General features: G+C 30.3%; 1 protein-coding gene across 1 annotated transcript in view; it reads right to left on the bottom strand.

Moving 5' to 3' along the window:
* The window catches only part of moody, a 31534-nt gene extending 8600 nt beyond the window's left edge, over positions 1–22934 (bottom strand). Inside the window, exons 1-3 of the mRNA XM_065507848.1 lie at positions 21458–22934; positions 4217–4276; positions 906–1046 (exon numbers count right to left, since the gene is read on the bottom strand). Coding sequence (XP_065363920.1) covers positions 906–1046; positions 4217–4275 — 200 coding nt within the window. The 5' untranslated portion in view covers position 4276; positions 21458–22934. The remainder of the gene's footprint in view (positions 1–905; positions 1047–4216; positions 4277–21457) is intronic.
* Between the last annotated feature and the right edge of the window lie 4080 nt (positions 22935–27014).

The raw sequence follows: 27014 nt of genomic DNA, 5'->3' as shown, positions 1-27014 counted from the left end.
TAAAATTTACACTCAAAGAACGTGCTTGTAAGCACATACAATTTTCTGAAAATGAGTGAATTCACTTAATTGTCAATAAATTCGAAAATAATCAATAGATTTTTATGATCGATATCTCATTTTGTTGATATTATATGTGGGTTTGTGATAAAGTAATAAACCTGAACCATTTCTGCCGTTTTCGATTTTTCATGAGTTTTTTGAAACAAAAAAATTTGCTATTTTCATGTAAAAAATATATATTTTGCTTCAAATTGTTATTATAACTCCGAAACTACAGAGCCGATTAAAATACATTCACAAATTAAAGGCTATATAAAGTTTTTTTCCATGTTTATTTCAGTAATAGCGGACTAAACCTTTTTGAGTTATCATAAATTATGTGGAGAAACATCTACAAAAATTCGCAATTCTAGAAAAAAAAAAAAATTTAAGAAAAAACTTCTTCATAGAATTTAAAATTTGGACCATATTTGTACTACTGGAACCACAAAACTTCAAAATTGTGTAGTGGTTTAAAAAGAATCCAAAATTTTTTCGATTTTGTTGCCCTGTGTTATCTAAAAATTCGAAAATTGGTCATACTAAACAAATAAATACAAATAAAAACGGATATATTTAATCTAAACACTTGGTTTTATTTGCATATTTAACAAAATTTGTTAATTTTCTTTCTACATTTCTTATTCAAGTGACCCAGGACACGTTAATGGCCTGGGGAATTTTTAATAACTTCAACATTTTTTAACCAATATCTTATTACGTACACATTTCGATTCTTTTATATTAAAATTCTTTTACATAATTATTTAATGGCAACATTTTTGCAAAAATTTAAAGAAAAATGCATTTCCAAACTTCAGAGTCGTAAAATATATGTATGTATAATGAAATTATGTTTTTACCTCATTATGAAAGCTGCTGCTACATTGCGGACTTTGGGGCATTTAATTAAGGCTGCAACGGTAAGGAAATTGCCAAAAATTCCCACGACCATGATCAGCAAGGTCATCACGGCTGCAAATGTAAGCATTGATGAGGAAAATCTGAAAATAGATGGAGCAATAAATGTAATTAATATTACTATATAATAGACATATGTATGTATGTAGATATTCTCTCATTTGCTGCAACAACGTCATAATTCATAAAAAGTCGTTTCGAGAAAAACGGCTTTGAATGTTTTATGACATTTTACTATTTCTTAAATAAATTTTCAATAAATCATACGATTTCAGAAATAAAATCTGATTTAAATAGTAGATACTAATATCTTTCTAATCTGTATTTAACGCAAATGTTTACTTGTCAAATATACGAGAAAACATGAATTTTAATTTTGACGTTTACAACAACAACAAAAAACACTTTCATACAAAAAATAATTGACTTTTTTTTAAAACTGATAAAACGATATGAAAGACTGAAGAACGGCGCATATTTTGTATTACTCAGTTCAAAACACCCGGATTTTTAGTTATGACGTTGTTGCAGCAAATGAGCGATATGTAGTATGTATATGAGGGGTTTTCTTTTTCGGTAATTTTGAACGATTTATTATCATAAATATGTAGCTTATGCCAATAGCGTAACGTTCTATACCTCTTAACTGCCAAATATAAAGTGTGGGGAAAACAGCAGCAAAAATCGCCTCGTGAAAGTATTGTTGTAAAATTCAAACTTATACACCACAAAAACTAAAAAAATTTTAGAGACTTCTATGAAGTAGATAAGAATATGTAGTCTATTTCTAAAATGATGAAGAAAATGTGATTTTCTTTATTGTTTTGGTAAGAAGACGCAGTTAAATTTCCGTGTGACAACTGTGCGATGATTCTAGATGAATGAAAGCAACTGTAATTCCAAAAATAAAGTCGTATACATTATTTTTTGTATAAATTCTGTTGTGGTATCAACCCTTTGAAATATTCTGTCGTACTGCTCTTTATTTTTTATTTTTTTTTGCGATAACCTCTTTATCAGAAGGAAGTGTCATTATTATTTACATCTAGTTCTTTCAAAATACTTTGGAGTTTTTAATGATTTGTATTTTTCTTTGATTTTCAATGAAACCCATTGATTAGTCAGTGTTAATACATGACAAACCCATAGTTATTTCAAATATTCGGTTGAGTGGACGGAGAGTTGCATACATTCGATTGGTAAGCAAGCGCAGGAAATGTTTCAATATCGTAAACATAATCCCAGTCATTGTTAATGCATCACACTGTTATCTGTGTTTATTTGTTCAAGAATGTGTGAGTGAGTCAAGTAGGGAGCGTGAAAGAGAGAGAGAGAGAGACAGCAGTAGGTCATAAATGTCACCAAAAGAACATTTAGAAATAATCAAACTATTTAAACAACACACATCAACTTATCTAAATGACAGACGAATTTAAACATCATTTAATTTTATACTATGTGATCACTTAATTCATAGTTTCGTATTTTTGTGCAGTGATGGGCAAACAAATATTGTAGTTTCAGCTATTACTGTTCAGAACTTTGTTTTATTGTTAGATTAGTTAAACCAGAAAAAAATTTAACTTCGTTTAAAACAAAATAAAGTTTATTATGAATTTGGTTAAAAACAAATGTTTCATCAAATAAGCAATCAAACTAAGGTGCGCATACGAGTACTTTGCACAGTTTATTTTTATACCCCTCACCTTCGTGAGAAGGATATATATAAGTTTGTCATTCCGTTTGTAATTTCCACAATATAATTTTCCGATCCTATAAAGTATATATATTATGGATCCTTATAGATAGCGGAGTCGATTAAGCCATGTCCGTCTGAAGACCCCAGATATCTTCGGGATCCAAATCTTCAATAATTCTGTCAGATATGCTATCGAGAAATTTCATATTTAAAATCAGCAAAAAAAAATGGCTGAGATAGGAAAAAAACAGGACAACCTCGATTTTTTACCTATATCTGGATTACTAAAGGTAGGGTCACACACGACAAATATTTGACGAAAAAGACCCAACCACTAAATGAAATACATTTGAATTCTTTTATTTATTTCAAAAGCTTGTTTTACATAGGACTATTTAAAGCAAAAAATTTAGTGTTATTTTATTTGATGCTGTTTGACACAAAGTATACAGAGGTGTCAAATTTGACAGTTCAAAAACACTAAAATCAGCTTTTTTTGAAATTGTTTCTATAGAAATTTGCGGTTTAATACAGATAGTGCGTTAAAACAAACAACTATATAAATAAGCACAAAACCAAACCAGTTGAAATTGTTTCGAACGACAGAGACAAATATATTTTTTTGCCGCGTCGCCACTGTATACTTTGTGCTGTTTGATCTTACAAAACACACATGTGTGACCCTACCTTAAGTCATTAATATTGACAATATGGATATATAAGACCATAGTAAGTTGGACCTACAATGGTTCAAAATCGGAAAAAATATTTTTTAACACGAAATTTAAAAAACAAAAAACAATATTTTTAAATTTAAAAAAAAAAATTTAATTTAAAATAAATTTTTTTCCAAAAAATTAAAAAAACTACTTTGGAAAAAAAATAAATTTTGTTTACCTAAAAATTTTTATATTGAAGTATAATTTGGTGAAGGGTATATAAAATTCGGCACATCCGAATATAGCTCTCTTACTAGTTTTTTTTTTTTTTAAATCAAAATAAGTAATGCATTAAACACGGCAGGCTACCAACTGCAATCTGTCAAAAATAATATACACACGTTTAAATGAAGACGATTCATTTGACGACAGCCACTCGATTACTTTTGCCGCTGCAGCTGAATTATGCTAATTTCTATATTTGTCAACTACAAATCAGAATAGTGTTACTAATATAATGAAAAATGTAAATGACTTTGTAAAACTTTGGAATTATTTTTTATTAAAGTAAAAACAAAAAGAAATTCAAGTGGCACCACTGAATTATAAATCAGCTGTTTACTTTGTAGCTGCCGTCTTTAAAATAATTCAGTAGCTGTCACACAAATTCAGGGCCTATTCACAAGTCGGCGGTCGACGGTTACAGTTCATTGTGAATAAAATGTAAGTAGTAGATCAACAAGTTGCAAATTGAGAAGGCTCATATTATCCGAATAATACCAAACATCAGCATTTGGCCCAGACTTTGGTACAATAGCAACAAATCAAGTTGTATCTATGCTTCAAATCCGGCTTATCAGCATAGTATTTCTAAATATTATTTAATTAGACTTACCCATCTTCGGCCTCCATATCGTTTGTGATATTGTTATTGTCATAGGTTGGAACACTCATACTGTAATGATAAGAAAATACAACAAGATCTTATAAACATTATTTTATTGAAAAATATTATTGTTTACATTTTAAATTAATATTTGTTTTTAAATTCAAATACTTAAATAAAAAACGGTTAAGTTAGATATGTATTTTTACTAGACTTCTTTTAATAAGAATAGAAATGTTTGTTAGACATTTTTGTTATCCAAATAAAAACGTAAAAAAGTATTAATGGTTATTTATTACAAATACTTGGTTTGAAAGCTTGATAGAATCATAAATTTTTTTTTTTTTTTGTAAATAGCATTATCTTTTTTTGAAGGCTGATCCGGCCTAAAATTTCTATACCGCTTTTCTAATAAAAAAGTTTTTTGGTTTGTTCCTATGCAATATTGGTGTATTAAGATTGACCTCTAAATTAAGCATTTGCTAAAATATTGGAAATAAAATCCTCTATTATAATATTTGGGGTATTCAAATGGTCTGCTATTAGTCATATTGTCATAATGTCCTAATATATTATTGTTGTTGAGTTTTAAACAAAAAAAGTATTATTTTATGACAAAACAATAAACATATGTAGTTCAAATAGTGTTATTAGTTTAGAACTTTTTTGTTCGAAACACAACAAAAATTAGTTTAAACTATTATTATGACAATATGACCAAATAGTAGACCGTGTGAATACCCCAATTGTATTGTATGTTAAACCTATCGCAGTGTGTAGCAGTGATGCCGTTTGGTTAAGATTTCGTTAGTTTCAATAAATATTATTGCTGGATCACATAACTCTGTTTTTAGACAGTTAAAGAAGTCTGCTGTATCCGTCATTTCATACACCTAGTGGCATTCAAATTAGGCTAGAAGATAGAATAATTCAGTTGAGTGCACTATGAGAAATATCGCGGGATATTTATGTTGAAATTCCTAAAGGTTATATAGATTTCAAAATAGCAAAATTTCTTTTAATTAGACAACCATAAAATTTTAAGTCTAGCAGTAACAAGATAGCTTTCATTTAAATCAAGTGTAGGCGGAACTCTAGAGCAACACACAGAATTAAAGGAATACTAATGTATTGATTGTTTAAACATCGGCATAACAAAAATATATTTGGTGTTCCTTTCATATACTCTAGAACTTTTAAACGATTTGAACAAAAAACAAGTGTCGAATCTTAGATACCCTTAACCAAATTATACTTCAAAATACAAATTTTAAATATCTTTAGGTAAACAAAATTTTTTTTTTCCAAAGTTGATTTTTAATTTTTTAGGAAAACAAAATTTTCGAATTGTTATTTTAAAATTTTTTTATTTTTAAATTTTAAATTTTTTTTTTTGGTATTTTAATTTTTTTTTTCGGTAAAAAAATTCGGGTTAAAAAATATTTTTGAAGATTTGGATCCCGAAGATATCTTCAGAAAATTGATTTCAACAGACAGACGGACATGGCTTAATCGACTCCTCTATATATAAGGATCCAGAATATATATATATACTTTATAGGGCCGGGAAATTATATTGTGGAAATTACAAACGGAATGACAAACTTATATATACCCTTATCACGAAGGTGAAGGATATAAAAAGCAAATTCTACTTATTTCGCAAACAGAATTTATTTATTTATGTATAATAACAATAGCAAGCAACTATGTATGTATTAAGAATTTAATGATATAAAAACAATGTCTGATTTTGAAATTTAATTTTCAAATCAAAATTACATTTTACCATTGGAAAAACTGTATCTTGGAGATTTAGCTCAATTTAAAAACAGCTGAATCAGAAACATTTAGTGAGTGAATCCTATCTTGCGCATTTCGTCTTTTATCCAATGATATTTCAGTATATATATGGGCAAATGGGCAAGATATGATTTGATTTTAGACCTATGGTTTCTTGAGGAATCTTTCTAGAAGTTTCTGCTATACGATTTTTTACTTTTTGATCGTTCATACAAATCGACGCAGCTTAATGTACATATACATATATCTCAAAACAATTAAGAAAGTATGGTCGGTCTAGTCGAAAAAAATTGTAATTTTATGTAATTTTTATTGTTTTTTTTACAAAAAAAAAATCTGTAACATAACATATTGGTATTAAATTTATTAGACATCAAAGGTACAAGTTTTAAAGTAAAGTATTGGTAAAAAAAATGAAAAAAAACAACTTTGGAAAAAAAAAATTTGTTATTTGAAGTATAATTTGGTGAAGGTTATATAAAATTCGGCACAGCCGAATATAGCTCTCTTATTTGTTTTAATTTAAGTTGTAGGACAACTGATAAATGAACAGGTTGTTCTCAAATAATGCTTGCTGTTGCCAATGCTCAGTTTTCAGTAAAGTATTAAATCTTTTAAATATTCACATTTTCAGACATTCGGCCAGGTTCACTTTACTTATTCCTGTAGACCTCAATATAAATACTGTATAATGAAACATTAATAAGGCAATAGTTAATCCTTTATATCTTAACACTCTAAAAAACCAAAAATTTTAGGAAAACAGAGATATTGTTTTTCATTCTTGTAAGGATTTTTTAAAAAAAAATCCATTTGTCTACAAAATTTATCCACAGTTATCCTGTTTTTCCCTAAAAACTTTACACTCTCAAAAACGTTTGTGGTAAAGTAAATAATTTATTGAAATTCGGCACGCAAATTATCTGCTACGTTTTATTCGGCACCTAAAGGTACACAGTGTTTTGTTTTCAAATCTTTTTTTTATTTCTAATTAATTAATTACCGATTGATTTTTGGTTTAAGATTGTATTTTTTTTTTAAATAATAATTCAATTGTCTTTTTTCACAGGAGACAAACCGACACACACTTTGAGCGCGAACTTATTCCTCTACAGTAGTAGTTTCGAAATAAAGTGCAAGTTTTTGAAAAAAATAAGAAAGAAACCCAAGATCTTTTTTTTTAAGAAACTAAAATTTATGAATAAAATACATACATACAAGTGCGTATGTGTAATGAATTTATGTATGTATGTACATTGTACATACATAATAAATAAATATAAACGGGTGAGCGAGCAGTAGATGCCTAATTTGTCTATAGGAATAAATAACGATGCAATCATACATACAAACCTACAAACAGACATATGATTCCAAGCGGGTTGGGTTAAATTGGTGCCAACATTTGGGTTACGTTACTCTCATTTTAAATTAGTGTCAATTAAATAATTTAAGAGGGTCAGTTTCGTTTCATATAGACATACATATGTATGTATGTATCTGTATATGCGAAGTATCAAAGCACCCAGCAGTTCTCGGAGACAGTAGCGAACTAGTGATTTTACCCATCATTTAGGGTGGGAGCTAGTTACTTCAATAGCCACGTGACTAGTCATTTTAACACGGCCATGTCCTAAGCAGGGGGTCAATTGTCTCTTTTTGATTACAATGGGACCGTCTAATAGCTGGTCCAAAGTAGGCTTCACATACTGGTTACATAGCGTCAGTTACCTTACTAGCTTTGTAATTGGTTACTTGATCAGCTACTTGACTAGTTATTTTAAAACGTGCATGTCCTAAGCAGGGGATCAATTTTTGATTACAATGAGACTGTCTGATAGCTGAACGAAAGTAGTCAACGCTTCTGGTGGGTAAAATAAAGTGCAGTACAAAAAATATGTTTGAAGTGACTTCACCATAGGTTACTAAGAGCCACTAAAGTGACTATTGACTTCATGCTATGTTACATGGGATATCAGTATACTTAAGTAAAAATAAAAATAAACTGTCTGAGAATTATATCAGCAGAATTTGTATAAAACCAGTTTGTACGAATTACTCACAAAACGTATAAAGTGGCTACACTTTAGATTACTTAGAGACACTTAAGTGACAATTGTCTTCTCGCTAGATTACTTGGGATGCATAAAGTATCCAATTGTCTTCTCTCTGCAGTACAAAGAGCACACACGTGTCAAATGAGCAAAATATATAAAATGGAGTCAGCCAAGTGATAAGACATTTGTGACAAGCAAGTAGTACTGGTACAAACTGGTTTTACACAAATTGTGCTGATATAATTCTCAGACAGTTTATTTTTATTACTGCTTCAGTATATTGATATCCCATGTAACATAGCATGAAGTCAATAGTCACTTTAGTGTCTCTTAGTAACCTATGGTGAAGTCACTTTAAACGTTTATTTTGTACTGTACTTTATAAAGCAATCCATTGGAGAGTTGTCGGAGCAAGGTTTGTTTACAATCAATCCTTTTTTAGACTGTCTATGTTATGGGCATTTTCCCTGAATGGTCTACCAGGATCGAAAAATAAAATGTTGATAATCATCGTGTTTTATTTTTTATAATTATAAAAAACAGTCTATGTTTTTATAATAAAAAGTTCGATTAACGGTTAATTTTTACTTTGTTTTTTATCTATGTTTTAATCGTACGTTCGCGACCGAAAACATCATTTTATTGTAATTGCTTTTCATTAAACGTCAACTGGAGCCAGGCAGAACACATTTTCATTAAGTTCGCTGTCACTGATTTGTAAATAAAAAAAAACTTTTGGGTTACAATTAAATAAAGTTTCTTTTTTTTAATTGCAAAATTTCATACGTTCGCGACCGTAAGTAAATTTTTTTCATAAAGAATACATTTATTTTCTTAACAATATAACTTTCTGAGTCGATCTGAAACGATGTTCGTCCGTACGTCTAATAAAATTTGGTTCATATAATTTTTTCGACCCAAGAACGAAGCATATTGAAACTGGCTGAAATCGGTCCATTATTTCACATAGCCTCCATACAAATGTTCGTACGAAATTGGACTTTATCGGTCATAAATATTTAATTTATATAGATATATAAACAAATATCGTTCCAAATAAGTTTTTTATATACCGAATTGATGTCACCAAATTTTATTATGATCGGTCCATACTTAATCGTAGCTCCCATATAAGACCCGACGCACTTTAACGTGCATAAATCTCCTAAAAACATTGGTACACATATAAAATTCAACATAAATAACTTTCATAAAGACATAAATCACACGACCTAATTTCATGGTGATCGGTCAATAATTGGACATAGCTCCCATTACTTCCGAAAATCACTCATTGAAAATTTAAAAGAAAAACGTTTTTGTTCATTTACTTAGTGTAGGGCATTATATGATAGGACTTGAGATCATACTTTCTTACTTGTTTGTTAAGGAAATTTGAAAATATTTTTGGGAAAATGCATGGTGATAATAATAAAAAAAACATATGGAAAAATCATACGTTCGCGACCGGTACTTAAGCCAATTCAACAAAAACCAATAGAGATATTTGATTGTTTAAATACTGGATAGATACCTACATTAATACACTTTTAAAATAAATTAATCGCTTTTATATATTCCGTTCCATTTCGCAGATTCTTTCATTTCACTACTGTCAGCCAAAGTTAACTACTATTTTGCGTACGTTCGTTACCACATGTTTATAACCATAATTATGAAAACTTAAACATGATGAACTCTTTTGCACTACGTACATGTTAAAATAACTAGTTATGTAGTTGATCAATTAACCAATTTGGTAACTGACGCTATGCAACCAGTATGTGAATCCAATGCGTTGACTACTTTGGACCAGCTATTAGACAGTCTCATTGTAATCATAAAGGGTCAAGGACATGCACGTGTTAAAATAACTAGTCACGTAGCTATTGAATTAACTAGTTCCCACCTAAATGATGGGTAAAATCACTAGTTCGGGACTGTCTCCTAGAACTACTTGGATTTTATAGATTCATATTCATACATACATATGTATGTAGATACTTTGTTATATCTATGTATTATGTATGTACTAGTATTATTTCTTACAGACATCTAAACATTTATATGTTTTTTGTGTGTACTCGCATGTAACTTTATTGTATTAAACAAATAAAAAATACATATATTAATGAATAAATAAAAAACAAAAGCTAAATGAATGACTGACTGAATGATCGAGTGAATGAATCTATGTATGGATGTATGTATGTTTGTACATTGAATGGGTGGATGGATGGATGGATCGATCGAGGGATGTACACACAAATGTGTGGACAATGTACAGTCAGTCTATACAATAAATTGCTGAAAAGAGTTGTCGTTCAAAATTCAATATTGGACTAATAGTAACTATAGTCATTGTCTAAGTACTCGAACGAGAGATGTATGATTTTAACTAGAATTAAATATATATGTACATTTATATTATACATATACATATGTATATTGGTAAATATGTTTGAAGTCTCCTTCATCACTAATTGTTTGTTTCATTTTATTATACAAAAAATAAAATAAAAAAAAACAAAAATCGTACAATAAGTTCAAAGATCAATCATTCATTAATTGAATTTTCTCAACAATTTAGTGAAAGTTTCGTTTAAAATATGCACCATTGATTAAGATCTTAGATTTTAAATTTGAAGCAGGAAAGCTATTCAATTAACTTACATACATCATTAGACATGGCACTGTATTTTTTGCTTCAGAAAAAATCGAAGCATTTGACAATCACTTGGAGAATGTACTTACCCCAAATGATACAAATTCATCTATTAGAGATAATGTCATAAATAAAAATTCCGGTTCTCTACCGTGAAGACGACAATCAAAGGTCTTAAGGCTGGAAAATCACCTGGTATAGATAAAATTATTACCACGATGATAAGTAATCTGCCAACTCAGCACTGAGAATTATTTTGTTCATATTTAACTCAAGATGTCACTCAAGTGACATCATACTGTCCCCATTAGCCAGTTGTCAATATTCTCAAAACTTTTTGAAAAGTTGTTACTTGAGAGACTTATAGTGCACCTTGACGAAAATTGCATTATTCCTGACCATCAATTTGGTTTCAGAAGGAAACATAGTACTATCGAACAGGTACATCGGATAACTACACTTATTCGGAAAACCTTCGAGAGCAAGCTGTATTGCTCCGCATTATTTATTGACATATCTCAAGCCTTCGATAAAGTCTGGCACGATGGACTAATACACAAAATTACTAGATTTCTACCTGCGCACGTACATAAACTGCTTAAAAATTACATACTAGAAAGATCTTTCCAAATCAGATCAAAGGCTGTGATCTCGACACGTCGAAAACTGGTGTACCACAGGGAAGTATTCTAGGGTGTTCCTATATATTTTATATACTGCAGATATGCCTACGAGCGCACTGACTCACATATCTACATTAGCGGACGATACCGCTTTTTTAAGTACACATGAAAACCCCGCAATAGCTTCTGAACAACTCCAGTCTCACATCGGCGATTTGGAACAGAGCCATGTGAGATATGTCGGTATCCATCTTGATCGCCGTTTAACATGGTCCCACCATATTAAAGCTAATGTTAAACAAATCGAATTAAAGTCAGTTCAATTGTACTGGCTTATTGGCTCTAGATTTCGAATACAAAGAGCTTTTGTACAAAACTATTTTAAAACCGATATGGCTATTCAACATTCAGCTATGGGGAACAGCCTCCTCATTTTTTTTTTTTTTTTCAGTTTTTGGTGTTGAAAATTAGTAAAATCAGTTTAAAAAAATTGGTAGGAATATTATGACAAAAATCAACTAAAAATTTTGAACCAGTAAACAATTTAAGCACATACAAATTGTTGGAACTATATCTTTAAATTTTTGCTCAAGCATTTAATTATTTGCATCAAGGAAGCATTCAAAATACATGCTGTATTCTTGCATGGTTGCTCAGAATTGTGTTTCAACAGCCAAAACTCTGTAACTTTTGAAACGATTTAGATATCTTTGTATTTTTTTAAATACAGATAGATTCTTGAACACCCATAGTTAAATGGTCATAAAATCATATATTAGACTCATAAATATAAGAAAGTAAAATAAAAACGACTACAAAGATTTAAATTAAAATGCCATAACTAATATAGAGAAAATTGGCGTTATTTGAATACAATTTTTTAATGTTAATGTTTTACGAGCGGGTCCGGGCGTTTATAAAATTATATATAGGGTTAAAGAGAATACTTTTAACTTTATCTGGGCGATGTACATATTTTTTGAAAGAAAAATTCAGTTCATTATAGATAATATTTTAGCTATGATCATTTATATCTGATCAAATATAAAAAATTAACTTTTTTTCAAAATTAAATTAAATATTTATGTTTATAGGATGCCACCCGTAATTTCTAATATTTTGACCAAATATTTTGCAAACCTTATGGCGTTTTCTTTTCTGACACAAAATGTTGCCAACATATTTTGTACCATTTATTAAAGATGTTTTACATTTTTAACGATCACAATAGAACAAAAACCATTACCATTTATGCAATTTTCTTTTATGTACCTTCTAAACTATACATTTTTCTGTTTAAAAAGTGCTGCATTTCTAACCCTTTGATAAAATTGAGGGTGAAACGTGTAGCATATCATCGGGGTTTTAGGGCAACATTATTTGAAAAGAACACGTTATGCCCTTACCAAACTACATTTTTTTTTTAGAAAAGAACACAGAAAAGGGTGAAAGGCAGAATAAAGGCATCATTTATGCCAGAAAAGAAAACGCCATTAGTTTTGATATGTTTACTAACTAATAGCAAAATTTATGTTTTTGCCAATGAAAATCAATTATGTCCGACGACGTGTATAATTTTTAGAATATTTTTTTCTGCATTACATGAGAGGCATATTTGCCATATATTCACTTATTCTCCATCGATTTCGAAGTTATCACAGAGGATTACTTTATACATAATTTGTTTTTCATATAAAAAATTTGCCCAAGAGCATTTTGCAGACCAGGTGATAAAAACGAGGTTTTAAAAACATCGTCATATGATATACATACGTGTAGCCACATATTACGTTATTTTAAAGTTATGGAACAACATACAGGAATAAATATTCTTATGTTCTTGCATTTGAACTTGTGTTATATTCATAAATTTGTATTTGTCTATTCTTCATAGTAACATTCTAAATTGTTTTTTGTGTCAAATGTATGCATTTTTTTAATTAAAAATGTTAGCCCTTTTTTAGTCTTTTTTTCTAAGTATTTAGCCCTTTTTGTTCACCAAGAATTGGTAACACTGTCTAACGTTGAAAAATTGCAAATGGTACATTCGCAATAGTAATATCCATAGGGATCTCAATGTCCCCATAACATGCGAGGATATCAAACTCTCCAGTTTGAACTACCTTTCAAAACTAATGGATAATCCAAATCCCCTTGCCAGGGAGTTGCTGTCATTTGAGGGTCATAGACGACTGAGGCGATTGGAAACACTTGATCTGGCCAGATAATCATTTTAACGAGCACTCATATTGGACATTGCAGCGGCAATATCAACTTTAGTTTTAGTTTAGGTTAAGATTTCAATAATTATTGTAAGTTTCTCAAAAGAAAGATTCAATAAAGAAAAAGATAAAGAAAATATTCGTAAGAAATTATTCGATTAATCGAACGATTATTACTCGAATGAATACCCTAAAATATACTTTTAACAAGCATCTGGCATCTCTGCCTCAAAATATAAACATCGTGTTAATCTCGCAAAAATAAGACAATTAATTTTTGTGTTATTCTTTATTAATTGGCAATGTCTGCTCAAAAGAGAAGATTGCTCTGGGGCAATAGCCCCAAATTCAAGGTGCCAAAAACTTTTGACGGAGCCAGCACCAGTTCAAACAGATTTGATTTACTTGCTGAAGATGAAGAAGAAGCAGTTGTTATTAAGGATAAAATTCCTCCAATAATCGTGGATTCAGTCCACAGTTTTTCGACAATAATAGGATTAATCGGTGACAAGTGCAATTATAAACGTATGTCTATTGGTACAAAAATTTTAGCAAATTCGATACCGCTTTACAATGAGGCTTTGTGTGTACTGAAATAAAGGAAATTTCAGTTCTATACGCCAGCATGTTTCGAAGAGGGAGGTCATGAAAATTAGATATTTTTCAAATATTGCAGTATATTGGAGAAAACCTCTTAAGGGCAATGAAACCATACCACAAATTTCAACTTGGTGGCTATAAAATTTATAGAGAGGATCGTTCTACGCATGGAGGTGGGGTTCTAATTGCGATAAAAGGTGATATTAATTATACGCTGTTACCGAAAATCAAAACTGCTGAGAGCATCTCAATACAAGTTATGATTAATAGACGTCCAGTTATATTTATTTCAGCGTATAATCCAGTTCACACCACCAATTTCAAGGCTGATTTGGTTAAACTTACATCTTTTTCTAACGACTTTTTTATATTTGGTGATCTGAATGCCCAACTTACACTTTGGAACTGTATGTCAAATAATTCTGCTGGCAATGAGCTGTTCAGCCCCTGCCTCCAATCTAGCAACTACATTTATTACCCAAATGAATTTACCCGCTTCGGACAAAACATCAACGCAGTCCAGCCGTCTACAGTAGACATACTTTTATCAAACTCGTGTCTGAATTTTTCAGTCCTTGAGACACAGCCAAATATTTTACAGTCGGACCATGTACCAATTTCTTGTGTTATTTCCGGAGATGTTCAAAATATGATAATTCAGTTCCCTTGTATCATCTTGCAGACCTGTCAGTAATCAGAAGCTGGGTAGAAAATGAAATTAGATGTCAGAACATTGACCAATCTGTTACTAATGCAGGTAATCTGGACGTTTATTTCAATAAATTAATACATATATAGTTATTGAAGCTTTTCAGAAAATTCCTGTCTGTAGTAAACATTCTTGGCAACGAGAAATCTCTGAAACTAGTAAAATGTTAATTAGTCAGAGAAATAAGTACAAACGAAAATATCAAAGATGTAGGGATTATAATACAAAAATTCAATTAAAATGCATTCTGAGACTATTAAATAATCTAATCGATTTTCATCTTAATAAAGACCGAAATGAATCTTGGTCTAAATTTATTGCAAATTTGCCTCCGGGATCTAAAAAATTTTGGAAATTAACAAAAGCTTTTAAAGGCAATTTAATGTCATTTACAGATCTTCATGTAAATGGCAATGTTTTAAAAACTGGCGCTGAAAAGGCAAATTCCGTGGCAGATGTTTTTGAAAATGCACACACCATTACATTAAATAACTCTTCACCTATGGACAGAGATGTTTCTAGATTCATTCTTGATCTTAATTACATAATTCTTGACAGATCTAACATTGAACTTACCAATTTATCTGAAGTTAAATAGTACATATTTTTATTGAAAAATAATAAAGCAAAATTTAGAATTTTTTGATCTCAGGATGATTTTTTTTTACCAATGTTCACCAAACCGGAGGGTGAGACTGGCCAAAGTCCAACTTTTGTTTATTAAGGGTCACCCTAGTGATACATACCTCTGTTACTTTGTGCCAATCATTCTGAAGGTTATAAATAAAAATTGTAATATGACTAAACCTAATCGAGAACTTGTTCAATAACACACAAACATTACGCAAAACTTTTTGAAAATTTTAAAAGGAAACAATTCAGTCTAACCAATTTTATATTAATAATTATGCCAGATGTAAGTTTATTTAATTTTTAAAAATGTTAATAATTTCAATGACTCTAAAACATGTGCAAATTTAAATAGAATTATAGTCGAGTAGCCAGAACAGAACATGACCAAATGAATAATGTTTGTTTTTAAATTACAGTCACGCACGTGGTTTGTTGTTATTTATTTGGAAACAAAATTATTTTGTTTACTTTTTTTTTATTTATTTACTTTTTTTGGCAATTGAAATGTTGCCATATATTCGGTGGAATGTCTTCAAGTTGAGTTTAGTTAAGCCTGGTTTAAAAGAACTTTTGAAAAACTACATGATAATATTACATAAAATTTTCACAGAAACAACAAACACCATTTATGATAATTCATAATAGTTGTTCTGTTATTCATCAGACCATTTGTTATATAAATTTAGTTAAAACTATTTATGTGGTGTCAAAAAAAGTCTTCAAACTTTGTATTTATATTTTATTAAAACTACAATTATTATTTTTTTTTTCAAAAATACACGCTTTTATAAATTTCTTAGTTATATTTACATACATGTAGATCGATCTTACTTACAAAATACCCAACTATTTTTTATTTCTGTGGATGAATTATGATTAATTTCAATTGAACAATCATCAACTTCTCTACTACTTTTCAAGTTTAGTTTCAGTCATTCGAGTTGTTTAGCCGAATAAAAATACTCATGATGAATCATTGCCGTTTTTACACAACTCTTTTTGTTTTTTTTAAAATTAAAAAAATATAATGTATTGTACAATTCTATTCCCAGAATAGCTGATTAATATTTTCACAACACATTTCTACGTCTCATGTTCTAAAGAATGAAACAAATAATAAAAAAAAACACTTTAATTTGATCTGAGTTGATCGTTTGCTCGTAAATAAAATAACTAATTTTCACCTCATAAAAAGTAATACTTAATTTATAATATGAATTCGTATTATTAAAGTGATTACAAGTATTGTGGGTACCACATATGAAAGGATGTACATATGGGCAATTCCATATCATCGTACGTGACATTTGTACGCCTATAGAGTGGAATAGATTTTGCAAAAATAAGGGTATCTGAAAAATAATTTGGTATTTATGTTCCATTCAGAGGGTACTATATTTTAAAATAATAAAAAGTTCTTTCGAAACATTGTTTTCCCAAATATCGAGCGAAATAAGGGTATATCGTACGTGACATAAAATGGAAGTCATTTTGAGGTACATGTAGAAATATGCGAAAATTTTCGAATCGTGAGAGGCGTTATGTTTTCTTTTAATTTCTTACACTAAACGAAATATTTTTCCTTTACAATCCGTCACATTTAAATAAAAACAATCTTTGGATGATTTTATAATAAATAAAATTTAATATCGTACGTGACATACCGTATGTGACAGATTTTTCTCTTATAATAAAACAATATATGTATATTCTGTAAATATATGTATACAAAAACTAAAAGAATTAATAGAAAATATACATTCGGTTTCAATAAACAATTTTATAATAGCAAATAAACAATCAGAGTCAAATTCATTTCATACTATATGCTAATTCGGAACTTAGTTTTAACCGCAATTTTAGCCTAAAACATGTCAATTAAATGTAGTCAGTTTAAACCAATAAAATCTTGTAATAAACTCTAAATACATACACGTAGGAATATTTTAGTGTTTTCTCCTATTAAAATAATCTTGTAAAAAAGTTTCAAGGGTTTTCGGTCGTGGTAGACATTCCCGTGGAATTGCCCATATGTATGTATATTGAATAAGTAGCCATCGTATTCGTTTAATTACGCTTTTCTTAAATTGTCTGTGAAATTGTCTTATTGGCGAATCATTAATAAACCTACAGAGCAGCATAAATATTCAGCACACTTTATTTGAGTACATTTGATTTAGTAGAGATTATTTTGTAAATAACAGAGAAGATGTCAGCAGGAAGTTTAAACTTTTTATTTTGAAAATATGTAAATAAAATAATAAATATGGGCCTTTCCTGTGGTTACGAACGTACGTTCGTACGCTTTTGATGACCCAAGAAATTAGAAAAAAAATACTTTTCCTAGCATTTTTCTTGCGATTCGATAGCATTTTGCTAGCTCTATGTTTAGTGCAAAAGATGGATTCCATCGACTTTACGTTTTCATAATGATATTTAGAATGATCAAAAGACCTTGCAATGCCAAAAAACTTTTCTGAGTGAAGCCAGTTTTTGATACACCCCAGAGTAATTTCATTATGAGTTAAATCCCCAATTTTAGATATGAAATAAATCCCCAAATAATGAACTAAATTTCGTTGTTGGTTTTTTCTATATAAAATTATGGGGCCCTAATTGATTTGCAGTTTGGGGACTTTGTTCGTAGCGCCTTTCTTCACACTAGATGACATTGGATATACATATAAAGTAACCAATTGACTTCTCTGTGCACTACAAAGAGCATGCCCAAAATATATAACCAACCAACCAAGTGGTTAGACATTAGTGACAATTACTGTCTATAAGGGATACATTGACTACTTGCTTAACTTTGCTGGGATGTGCTATATTTTCTAACTATACTGTGCCTGATCGAGTAAAAACATACATAGATACACATGTATGTATGTATGTATCGAAATGTGTGTGTAGTATATTTAAACGATTCTTATCAGTAGAACTTGCACTTGTCGAAGAACATCTATGAATGTGTGAACGGAATATAGAGAATTAAAAAACAAACAAAAAAACTTGTTTATCTTAAACAATAATGAGCACGAGAATCTTTAGTACGCAATCTGTAAGATATGAGATGTAAGAGTATAAATGATGTGTTGTTGTAATCAATTCGTATTGTATCCATATATGTAAGTGTTTACATAGATTCTATATACATTCATACATTCAATATGGTTGTATGCGGGAAAAGGTATTTAAAAACAAAACAATATTTATAGTTATTTTTATTAAATGCAAAAACTCTCTTTCAATGACTAATACCTAATGATGCCGTTTTATAATTAAATAAAAATTCTCACGGGGTAAAGTTGAAAAATTATTGGTGAAAATTTGTTTTGACAGATTTTGATTTTCTTGAAATTGTTGCGATCATATTTGGCAAATAGTTGACGAAATCGAGATATTTTGCTTTCGCTTAAACAATCTAATCTAATATCAAAAGATACAAAGCCTGATATCCCAATTTAGACTAGATTGGAATATTACTTGAAAAAACATTGTTGTTGGATAGAAAATTAATAAATAAAAATAAACGTTTTAATTATTATTTGTTTAAAAACAGGCATTTGTTTAACTTATTTTTATTTGTTTCTATAAAATTTACACATGCTAGCATCTAAAGCTAAGTACTCTGTTCAAAATTCCGTGCGAAATGTTGTGAAACTACATATAAAATATTTGGAATGATATATTTGCGAAATAATTTCGCAAAAACAGTACTCTGTTGTTTTTGTGAAAAACATGTGAAATAACACTATACAACAAAATCAATTTTTTTTCCAAAATTACTAGGTCCAACCGATTTTGATAGAGAAGACAAAAAACAAAGACACGTGTATCGGCGTTTTGAAAGTTTACATCTGAATTTCATTTGAGGCGGGGTTAAAGTTTCCCAACTCTGACACATTCTTATTGTTAATCTTCATAAGAAACCATATGATCCTTACATTTTAGGTATAAAATGTGTTCAGCAAAGTTATGTAAAATGTTACGGAGAATATTTTTGTAGAATCTGTTAACCGTCTAAATCCTCAAGGCATGGGTCTTTTTTGTCCTACTTATAAAAAAGAGCAATAATAATACTTTAATACTATAAAACGTTTCAATAAAAGAAGAAAAGACGATTTCCCCTTACTTATACCGGAAGTCAATATTGTTCTTTATTCGTTAAATCATGTTGCTAATGCAAATAATTGTTCATTCGTTATATACGATTTTCGTTAAATCGGTATTTATTATACCGAGCTTTGCCTGTATTTTTTATACAAATACTATTCTAAGTATTTCTATTATGGTGAAAATTCGGTTCAGGTTCTAATTTTACCAATTTTAAAAATGTTCACATCTAGAGTGTCCAAAAAACCTGCAAATTTAAAAAAACTGGTTTCCGGTTTAACCGAAAAAGTGTGTTTTTTAAAAAACCGGCTCCGATTATTCTCCTTTAAAAAAATCGGTTAACCGGTTTAGGTTTTTATCTTTTATTTAATGGAAATTTAGCATACTTGAATTCTTTATGCATTATTTTATATCTTCTTCGAAATGTTGTCAAATGCTATAATTTTCTATAAAATAAATCAATATTTTTTAAAATGGTATCAAAGTTTTTCATAAATATGTTTGAATGAGCTTTAGAAAATATATTTCATTAAAACCGGTTAACCGTCATACAAAAACCGGTTTGTAAAAAAACCTTATGGACAGCTTTAGCCTAACTTAAACTTTGATACATGGTGGAGTGCCAAACAAAACTCTAATATATAAAATTAAGCTCTAATCACTTCAAAATCGAGATAATTATCCATGATTTAGTGATTTGTTAATCACTTCAAATTGACATGATTAAAAATTAATCACTACATTAATCATCTCAAACCGACTATGATGTAGCATCGGCCACCTTTCAGTGTAGTACCGATAAATAAGTTTTTTTCTCCTTAAAAACCCTTAAATAATCCATCAATATAAACAATTTTATCATTAATAAGTTTAAAATAATTTGCTGATATTATTAATAACGTATTTATTTCCATATTTAATGCCTTAAAGAAATATAAATTTGTTTGTTTTATTTGTTTACTTAATCATGTTACTATCAACTACTAAAACATCTCAAATTTAATGTGAACGGCTTTGATTAACTTAATCAAATTTTGCTTAAAACCCAAGTGTGAACATAGCATATAGGTCGTTTGGCAGTTCTTGGACAAGGATCTTCTTAAGCTACTTTTCCGCATACACCGTAATCGGCACCGAAAACGAAATTGCATACATTTGCACCCAAATAAGTTCGTTTCAGAAATCGGCAACGAAAATTGGGAACGAAACGGCATCGATCAGTAACGAAAAACCTGTCATTTGGGGCCGGAACGAAAACAACTTCAAGTAGGTTGTTTTCGGTGCTGTATGAACGAAATTATTTTAATTATTTTTTTATTTCAAATTTAAAGAAAATCAAAATGAATAAAAAAAATTAATTTTCTTTATTGGAAGAGGAAAAAATAATAGATTTTGTCAAAAATAATGTAATTCTATTTAATTTCCAAATGACAACTTAAAAAATAATTTCGTTTCTGTTTTATGCCGCAAAGCACCCAACTGAAACGAAAACAATTCATAGACGTTTTTCAGTTTCAGTTTTCGTTATCGGCGCCGATTACGGTGTATGCGGAAACCCAGCTTTAGGCGTAAGCCATAATTGGTGATGGCGTTATGAATATTTCGAAGCCAAATAATCTATCTTTATAAGTATGTTATAAGCAGTGTTTCATCTCGAAAGACTCTAACAAAAAATCCAAATTATAACGTTATATTGGGGCGGCCAATAATGTAGCGCTGGCAACCTGAAGCCGGAATGATCTGAATGACTGACTAACTGGCTGACTGGTTGTATGAGTAAGTTTCTAAAACTGAGTTGTTTGTTGTCTTTGCTTTTACTTACATGAATAAATAAATTATTAAAAACAGCAATGTTAAAGATGCTGACAGAAGGTTGGTTGGTTGATTCGTTGGTTTATTAAATGAGAACTAACTGATCATTCTTTGGATGAGTAAATGTTTGAGATGTGTTGTTATTGTTGTTATAGCTGTAGTGGTTGTAGTAGTAGTTGCTGTTGTTGTTGTGGTAGTAGAAATTCCAGGTAATATATTTTAACTTGTATAAAACTGTGGTGATTCAACATCAGACCAAACGGTTTGCAACATCATTTAAATACAGATCGCGAGAGTGTGACTGACGGTGACTGCAAATGAGACAAAATCTGACGATGAGTAATCAAATTCCTGAATCACACAAAAACACTTGTTGCCATAGTTTATAGATATTTGTTATTGTTGTTATCATTCATTGAAAATGTTTGTTTGTTTGTTTCTTTATTTATTTTTCTAATATTTGTTTGTTTACCTTTACATTCAAGGAGAGCGAACGAGAGAGTTAGAATTTGTATTTGTTTGTTTATTTTTTTGTTTTTCTTTCAGTTTTCACTAGTTAATGATTTATTGGTTTGTTATTGTGGAATGGAAATATTTATTTCATTATCGTTTTTTTCAGTTTTATTAATTTTTTGGTTTTTTTTATACAATTTATCATTTTAAAATATCTAATGTTATACTCTTTCTATCTACTATTGTTGTAGTTAGTAGTACCTACTATGTATTTGGTTATGCAGTAAAAGTATTATTCATTTTGGTGGTGATCGTAACACTAATATAATTAACATAATTATCGTAAAATATGCGCAAAATTCGAATTCGAATTAAAATAAAATAAACACAGTGCAAAAAATCGCCAACTTGAAATTTCCATAATTTATTCTAAGCACACACGTACTCAAACAACAGTGGAGCACCAAAAACAACAAACAAACACTTTTAAGTTGCCAAAATAAAAACAACAAAAGGCGAATACGACGATAATTGTAGGAAATTGAAACAGTTTTATTTCTTCTGGTTTTGCTTTAATCAACAAAACTTTTATGTAATTCTCATTTATTTATTTATATTAAATAGAATTTTAATGCTTTTATAAATATTTACATAAACACACTCGGATTTATTTTGTCAAAGTATTTCAAAACTGACCGATAAACACTTTTTTTTTAATTTAGGGTTTGTTGTTTTTATTTACTTATTTTTTTTTAATATGAAACGATAAGGTTTATTTAGTTTGGACAATATTAATACTCGTACGTAATAAATCCATACGTACAGTGGACAAATGTTCAAATTATTAGACACTCACACATTTTTACACACACACACACTTATAGAGAAAGACAGACGACGATCACAAAAATGTTTAACTCCGATCCGATCTTGTAGGTTTGTTAGTTGGTTGCTTGATTCGGTTCGGTTCGTTGTCGCCGTTTGTTTGCTGTGACTCTGTTGATTGTTTATCAACGAATGCTTCAGAAAATTATTGGAGAGTTCATATGAAGCGCGTTGTTTAATAATAATACGACGACTAATGTAGTAAAATAAAAAATATATAAAATAAAATTATTATGAGCGGGCGATTTACCATTATATTTAACTTCGCGCCTAATAAATAAACGTGCGCTCGCTCCATCCGTCTGTAGCAATCAAGTTAAAACTTCGTCATATGAAATGCGTGTTTGTTGTTGTTGCTTTTTCTTTGTATCTGTATTTTAACTTTGTTTTCTTACTCATTTATAAATCGAAATGATCTGATCATGGTGTGCAAGTACATACTGTCATCACTCATAATCAGTTTCTATAAAAGCTATGATCGCTGGAATTGGTGCGACAAGCTGCACTAAGTAAACGAAAAATTTCAATAATAATATTATACATATTAAGCACTTTTGTCAAAACGCGAAAGCTAATCTTCGTTCGCGGCATACTGCTGTAGATCGCCTGGTAAAACGCAGTGCATGCAATGATAAACGCACTTGGATAAGCAACATAGCGACAGAGGCTCAAGTGGCAGCCGACACAAATCGCAGCGGAGATCTCTAAAAGCTCGTTAAAAGGATAATAAACAAACCTAGTGTATCTGGAAGGCCAATAAGAAACGACGATGGTATACTTATAACATCCAAAGATGAACAGCGTGATCTATGGGCTGATTATTATTCATCAATGCTCTCCCCGGGGCCAAACTACGATCCAATATGTAATTGTACTACCCACTGCAACGTATAAAATATCTCCATCACCACTCCTGCGTTATCTGATATTGTATGCGCAATCAAGACGCTGAAAAACAACAAAAGCTCTGGAAATGACAACATATCTCCAGAACTTCCTTAAATAGATACTTATACAAGTGCACAAATCCGTTTGCCCTTAGTAGAAGATATCTGAATTAACGTAAACGTTCCCGAAGAGCTTAAAGAAGGATTAATAGTAATACTACCTAAAAAAGTCGCAACAACTGGCGAGGTATCACGTTACTCAGCATGGTGAACAAGATAATAACCCGCATAATAACAACAAGGCTCTCTGACGCTATAATACCACAACTCAGAATGCAACAAGCTGGCTTTCGTCCGAATAAATCATGTATTGACCACCACTTTTATTTAATATTGTGTTAGATATTGTTATGACCCAGGCTATGTCGGACAATAGTGGGATCGTATGGGGACTTCGGGATCGGTTGGATGATCTGGAATATGCTGATGATATCTGCCTTCTCACTCATAGGTACTCTGATATGACCATCAAATTACAATGTCTCACAGAGCTCTGCAGAGTTTGGCAAAACTAAAGTGATGCGAATTAACACAGATGTCGCAAATATCTTTACAATTGATAATGAGACCTTGGAGGAGGTCAATTCATTCTGCTAACTTGACGCTATTCTCACAACATCTGGTGGCTCAGGTGCAGATATTGCCAATCGGATAAAAATAGGCGACGCAAGCTTATGGCTAACTCAATAAGATATGGAATTCTCAAATTCTCTCTCGTGTCAAAATAAATCTATTTAATTCAAATGTTCGTTCTACATTACTTTATGGCTGCGAAACGTTGAATGCTGCCCTGCAAGTTTTTACAAACAAATGCCTTAAAAGAATCCGTCGATTTTTTTTTTGGCCACAGACTATATCGAACAACCGATTATGGCATCCAACGAACCAGTTACCTATAACGGTTGAGTTACAAATGCGAAAATGGAACTGGATAGGTCACACAACACGAAAGCAAAGCTCAGATATTGCTAGAACTGCTATTGAGTGGAATCCGCAAGGCAGCCGCAGAAGAGGACGTCCAGCTCATACGTGGCGTATACAAATTGAGATCGATGCTGCAAACATGCATACTAGCTGGAATGAAATTAAAAACATCGCTATGAACAGATCCAGATGGAAAAACTTTGTTAAGGCCCTATGCTCCTAGTAGGAACTACGGGATAAATATATTAAGCAATTAGTATATATATTAAGTAATTTTGACTAAATGATTATTATTTCGAGATCACTTCGTGGATTATAATCCTTTCTTTAAAAAATGGAAAATACCTTTGTAGGAACTACGCGATAAATATTTTAAGCAATTAATATATATATTAAGTAATTTTGACTAAATGATTATTATTTCGAGATCACTTCGTGGATTATAATCCATTCTTTAAAAAATGGAAAATACCTTTCTTTTTGAGATATTCTATGTTCTTAGTTATTTACAATAGCTATTGAGCGATTTTTGGAATATATCAGATACGTTACTCAAGTGATTTAATTTGTAGTTAATATTCTCTAAATTGTTTGAAAAGTTGTTACTACTTGAAATCCTAATATTAGACCTGAACACTTATTGTGTTATTCCTGACGGTCAATTTGGTTTCAGAAGAAGACACACTACTATCGAACAGGTACATCGAATAACAACCCTTATCCGGAACAAACAATGCTTTTGATTAAAGTCTGTTACTAGTACTTAAAATTAATTGCTTATTACCTGAGAATAATTTTACCTTATTATATACCGATCGCACTAATTCACACACCAACCTACCAAGTATTATTTGATTTCTTTTTTATCAAGTTATCTTTGAAAAATATGTCAGTTATTATGTTTAATGTCAGTTATAATCATTTGTTGTTAATCTCATTAAAATGAGTGATCAGAAAAAAGTAGTAAAAGTATTAAATATTTTCAACAAACCCAACTTGGTCCTACAAAATTTGGCTAAACAATCAAAGGACTGCCGTCAAACTGATTCCAATGTTATTAAACAGTATCAGGAGAATTTGTCCGTTGATAAAAAAAAATCTGGTTCAGGTAGAAGGAATGGTCCACATGATGTTTTTAAAGCAAATAAATAGAAAGCATTTTCAAAAGAACTCCCAAAACTTCCTGTAGGAAAGCATTACTCGGAATATTTGGTACGAAAAGTTAAAGCCAAGGCTCAAAAAGTTACTGACCCTGCTAAAAATTTAGAGGCCAAAGAGAGAGCACGGAAATTGAAGTCAAATTTTATAAAAAAATATATCTGCTACATGATGGATGACGAAACGTACGTATGGAAAATTTTTGCAGCATCCGCACTGTGGTTCCAAATCAAAATCTAGGTGCTCTTTATATATAGAGTTGGTGTCTTCGATTCCAAAAAAAAATTTTTTTAATATATCAATATAAACTTTTTTCAAGTTACAGTAGGGTCCAGATATATAAAAATCATTAATACAAAAATTAAAAAAATAAGTTTCAAGGGTTCTTGGGCTTTCAGTCGTGGTAGTCATTCTCGTGGAATTGCCCATATGTATGTAAATATTTTTATTTTATTGCATAAAATTACATTTTCTAATCACTGACTCTCAAAATAATTTAAAAAGAAACCAAAATTAAAATGGTGATCAAAATTTTCGATATTGTTTTTTATTTGGTGAAAAGAATCGGGCGGGCAATAAAGGTAGGGACAACATTTTATGGCTGTTTGGGCTTCTTATTTTTACTGGAACCAGCATCCAGATATTCTGGAACCTGAAAATACGGTTATTATTTCCTTTCGGATACCTTGCTCATAGTCAGTTATGAATGTGGCTGCATTAGAACAAATGCAAACGGAAATAACTGAAAAAATTACATTAATATTTGATTAAAGACTTTAACAACATAGAACTCAATCCTAAACATAACTAATTCAACGGAGACCAGTTTTGTAATGGAAAAAATAAGAGAAAAATAGTTTGTAAGTTCATTTAGGAGTTATTTCATAATGAAATAATTGTCAATTTCCTTATTGGCAATTATCGTGTCGCCTTTCTGTACATCATGAATCTAATTAGACAAAATAAATAAAAAAGATAAAATAGACCTAAATTTGTTATGATCACTGATCAAAATTATCAAAATTTTGTCGCCATCGCCTGACGTTGCAATTGTGTACTGATACGAATAAGAGTATTTGTTATCATTTTCATCATTGTTGTTAGATCGAATACTCGTACATTTACTCGTAATTAAAGGCATTTCACTTACACTTCCATTCGTACCGTAAATACACAATTATTGTGTTCTGAGTTGATTTT

Source organism: Calliphora vicina, chromosome 4, assembly GCF_958450345.1.
Source record: "Calliphora vicina chromosome 4, idCalVici1.1, whole genome shotgun sequence".
Taxonomy (NCBI): domain Eukaryota; kingdom Metazoa; phylum Arthropoda; class Insecta; order Diptera; family Calliphoridae; genus Calliphora; species Calliphora vicina.
The sequence above is the reverse complement of the archived record's forward strand: the minus strand, read 5'-3'. Positions and strand labels throughout refer to the sequence as shown.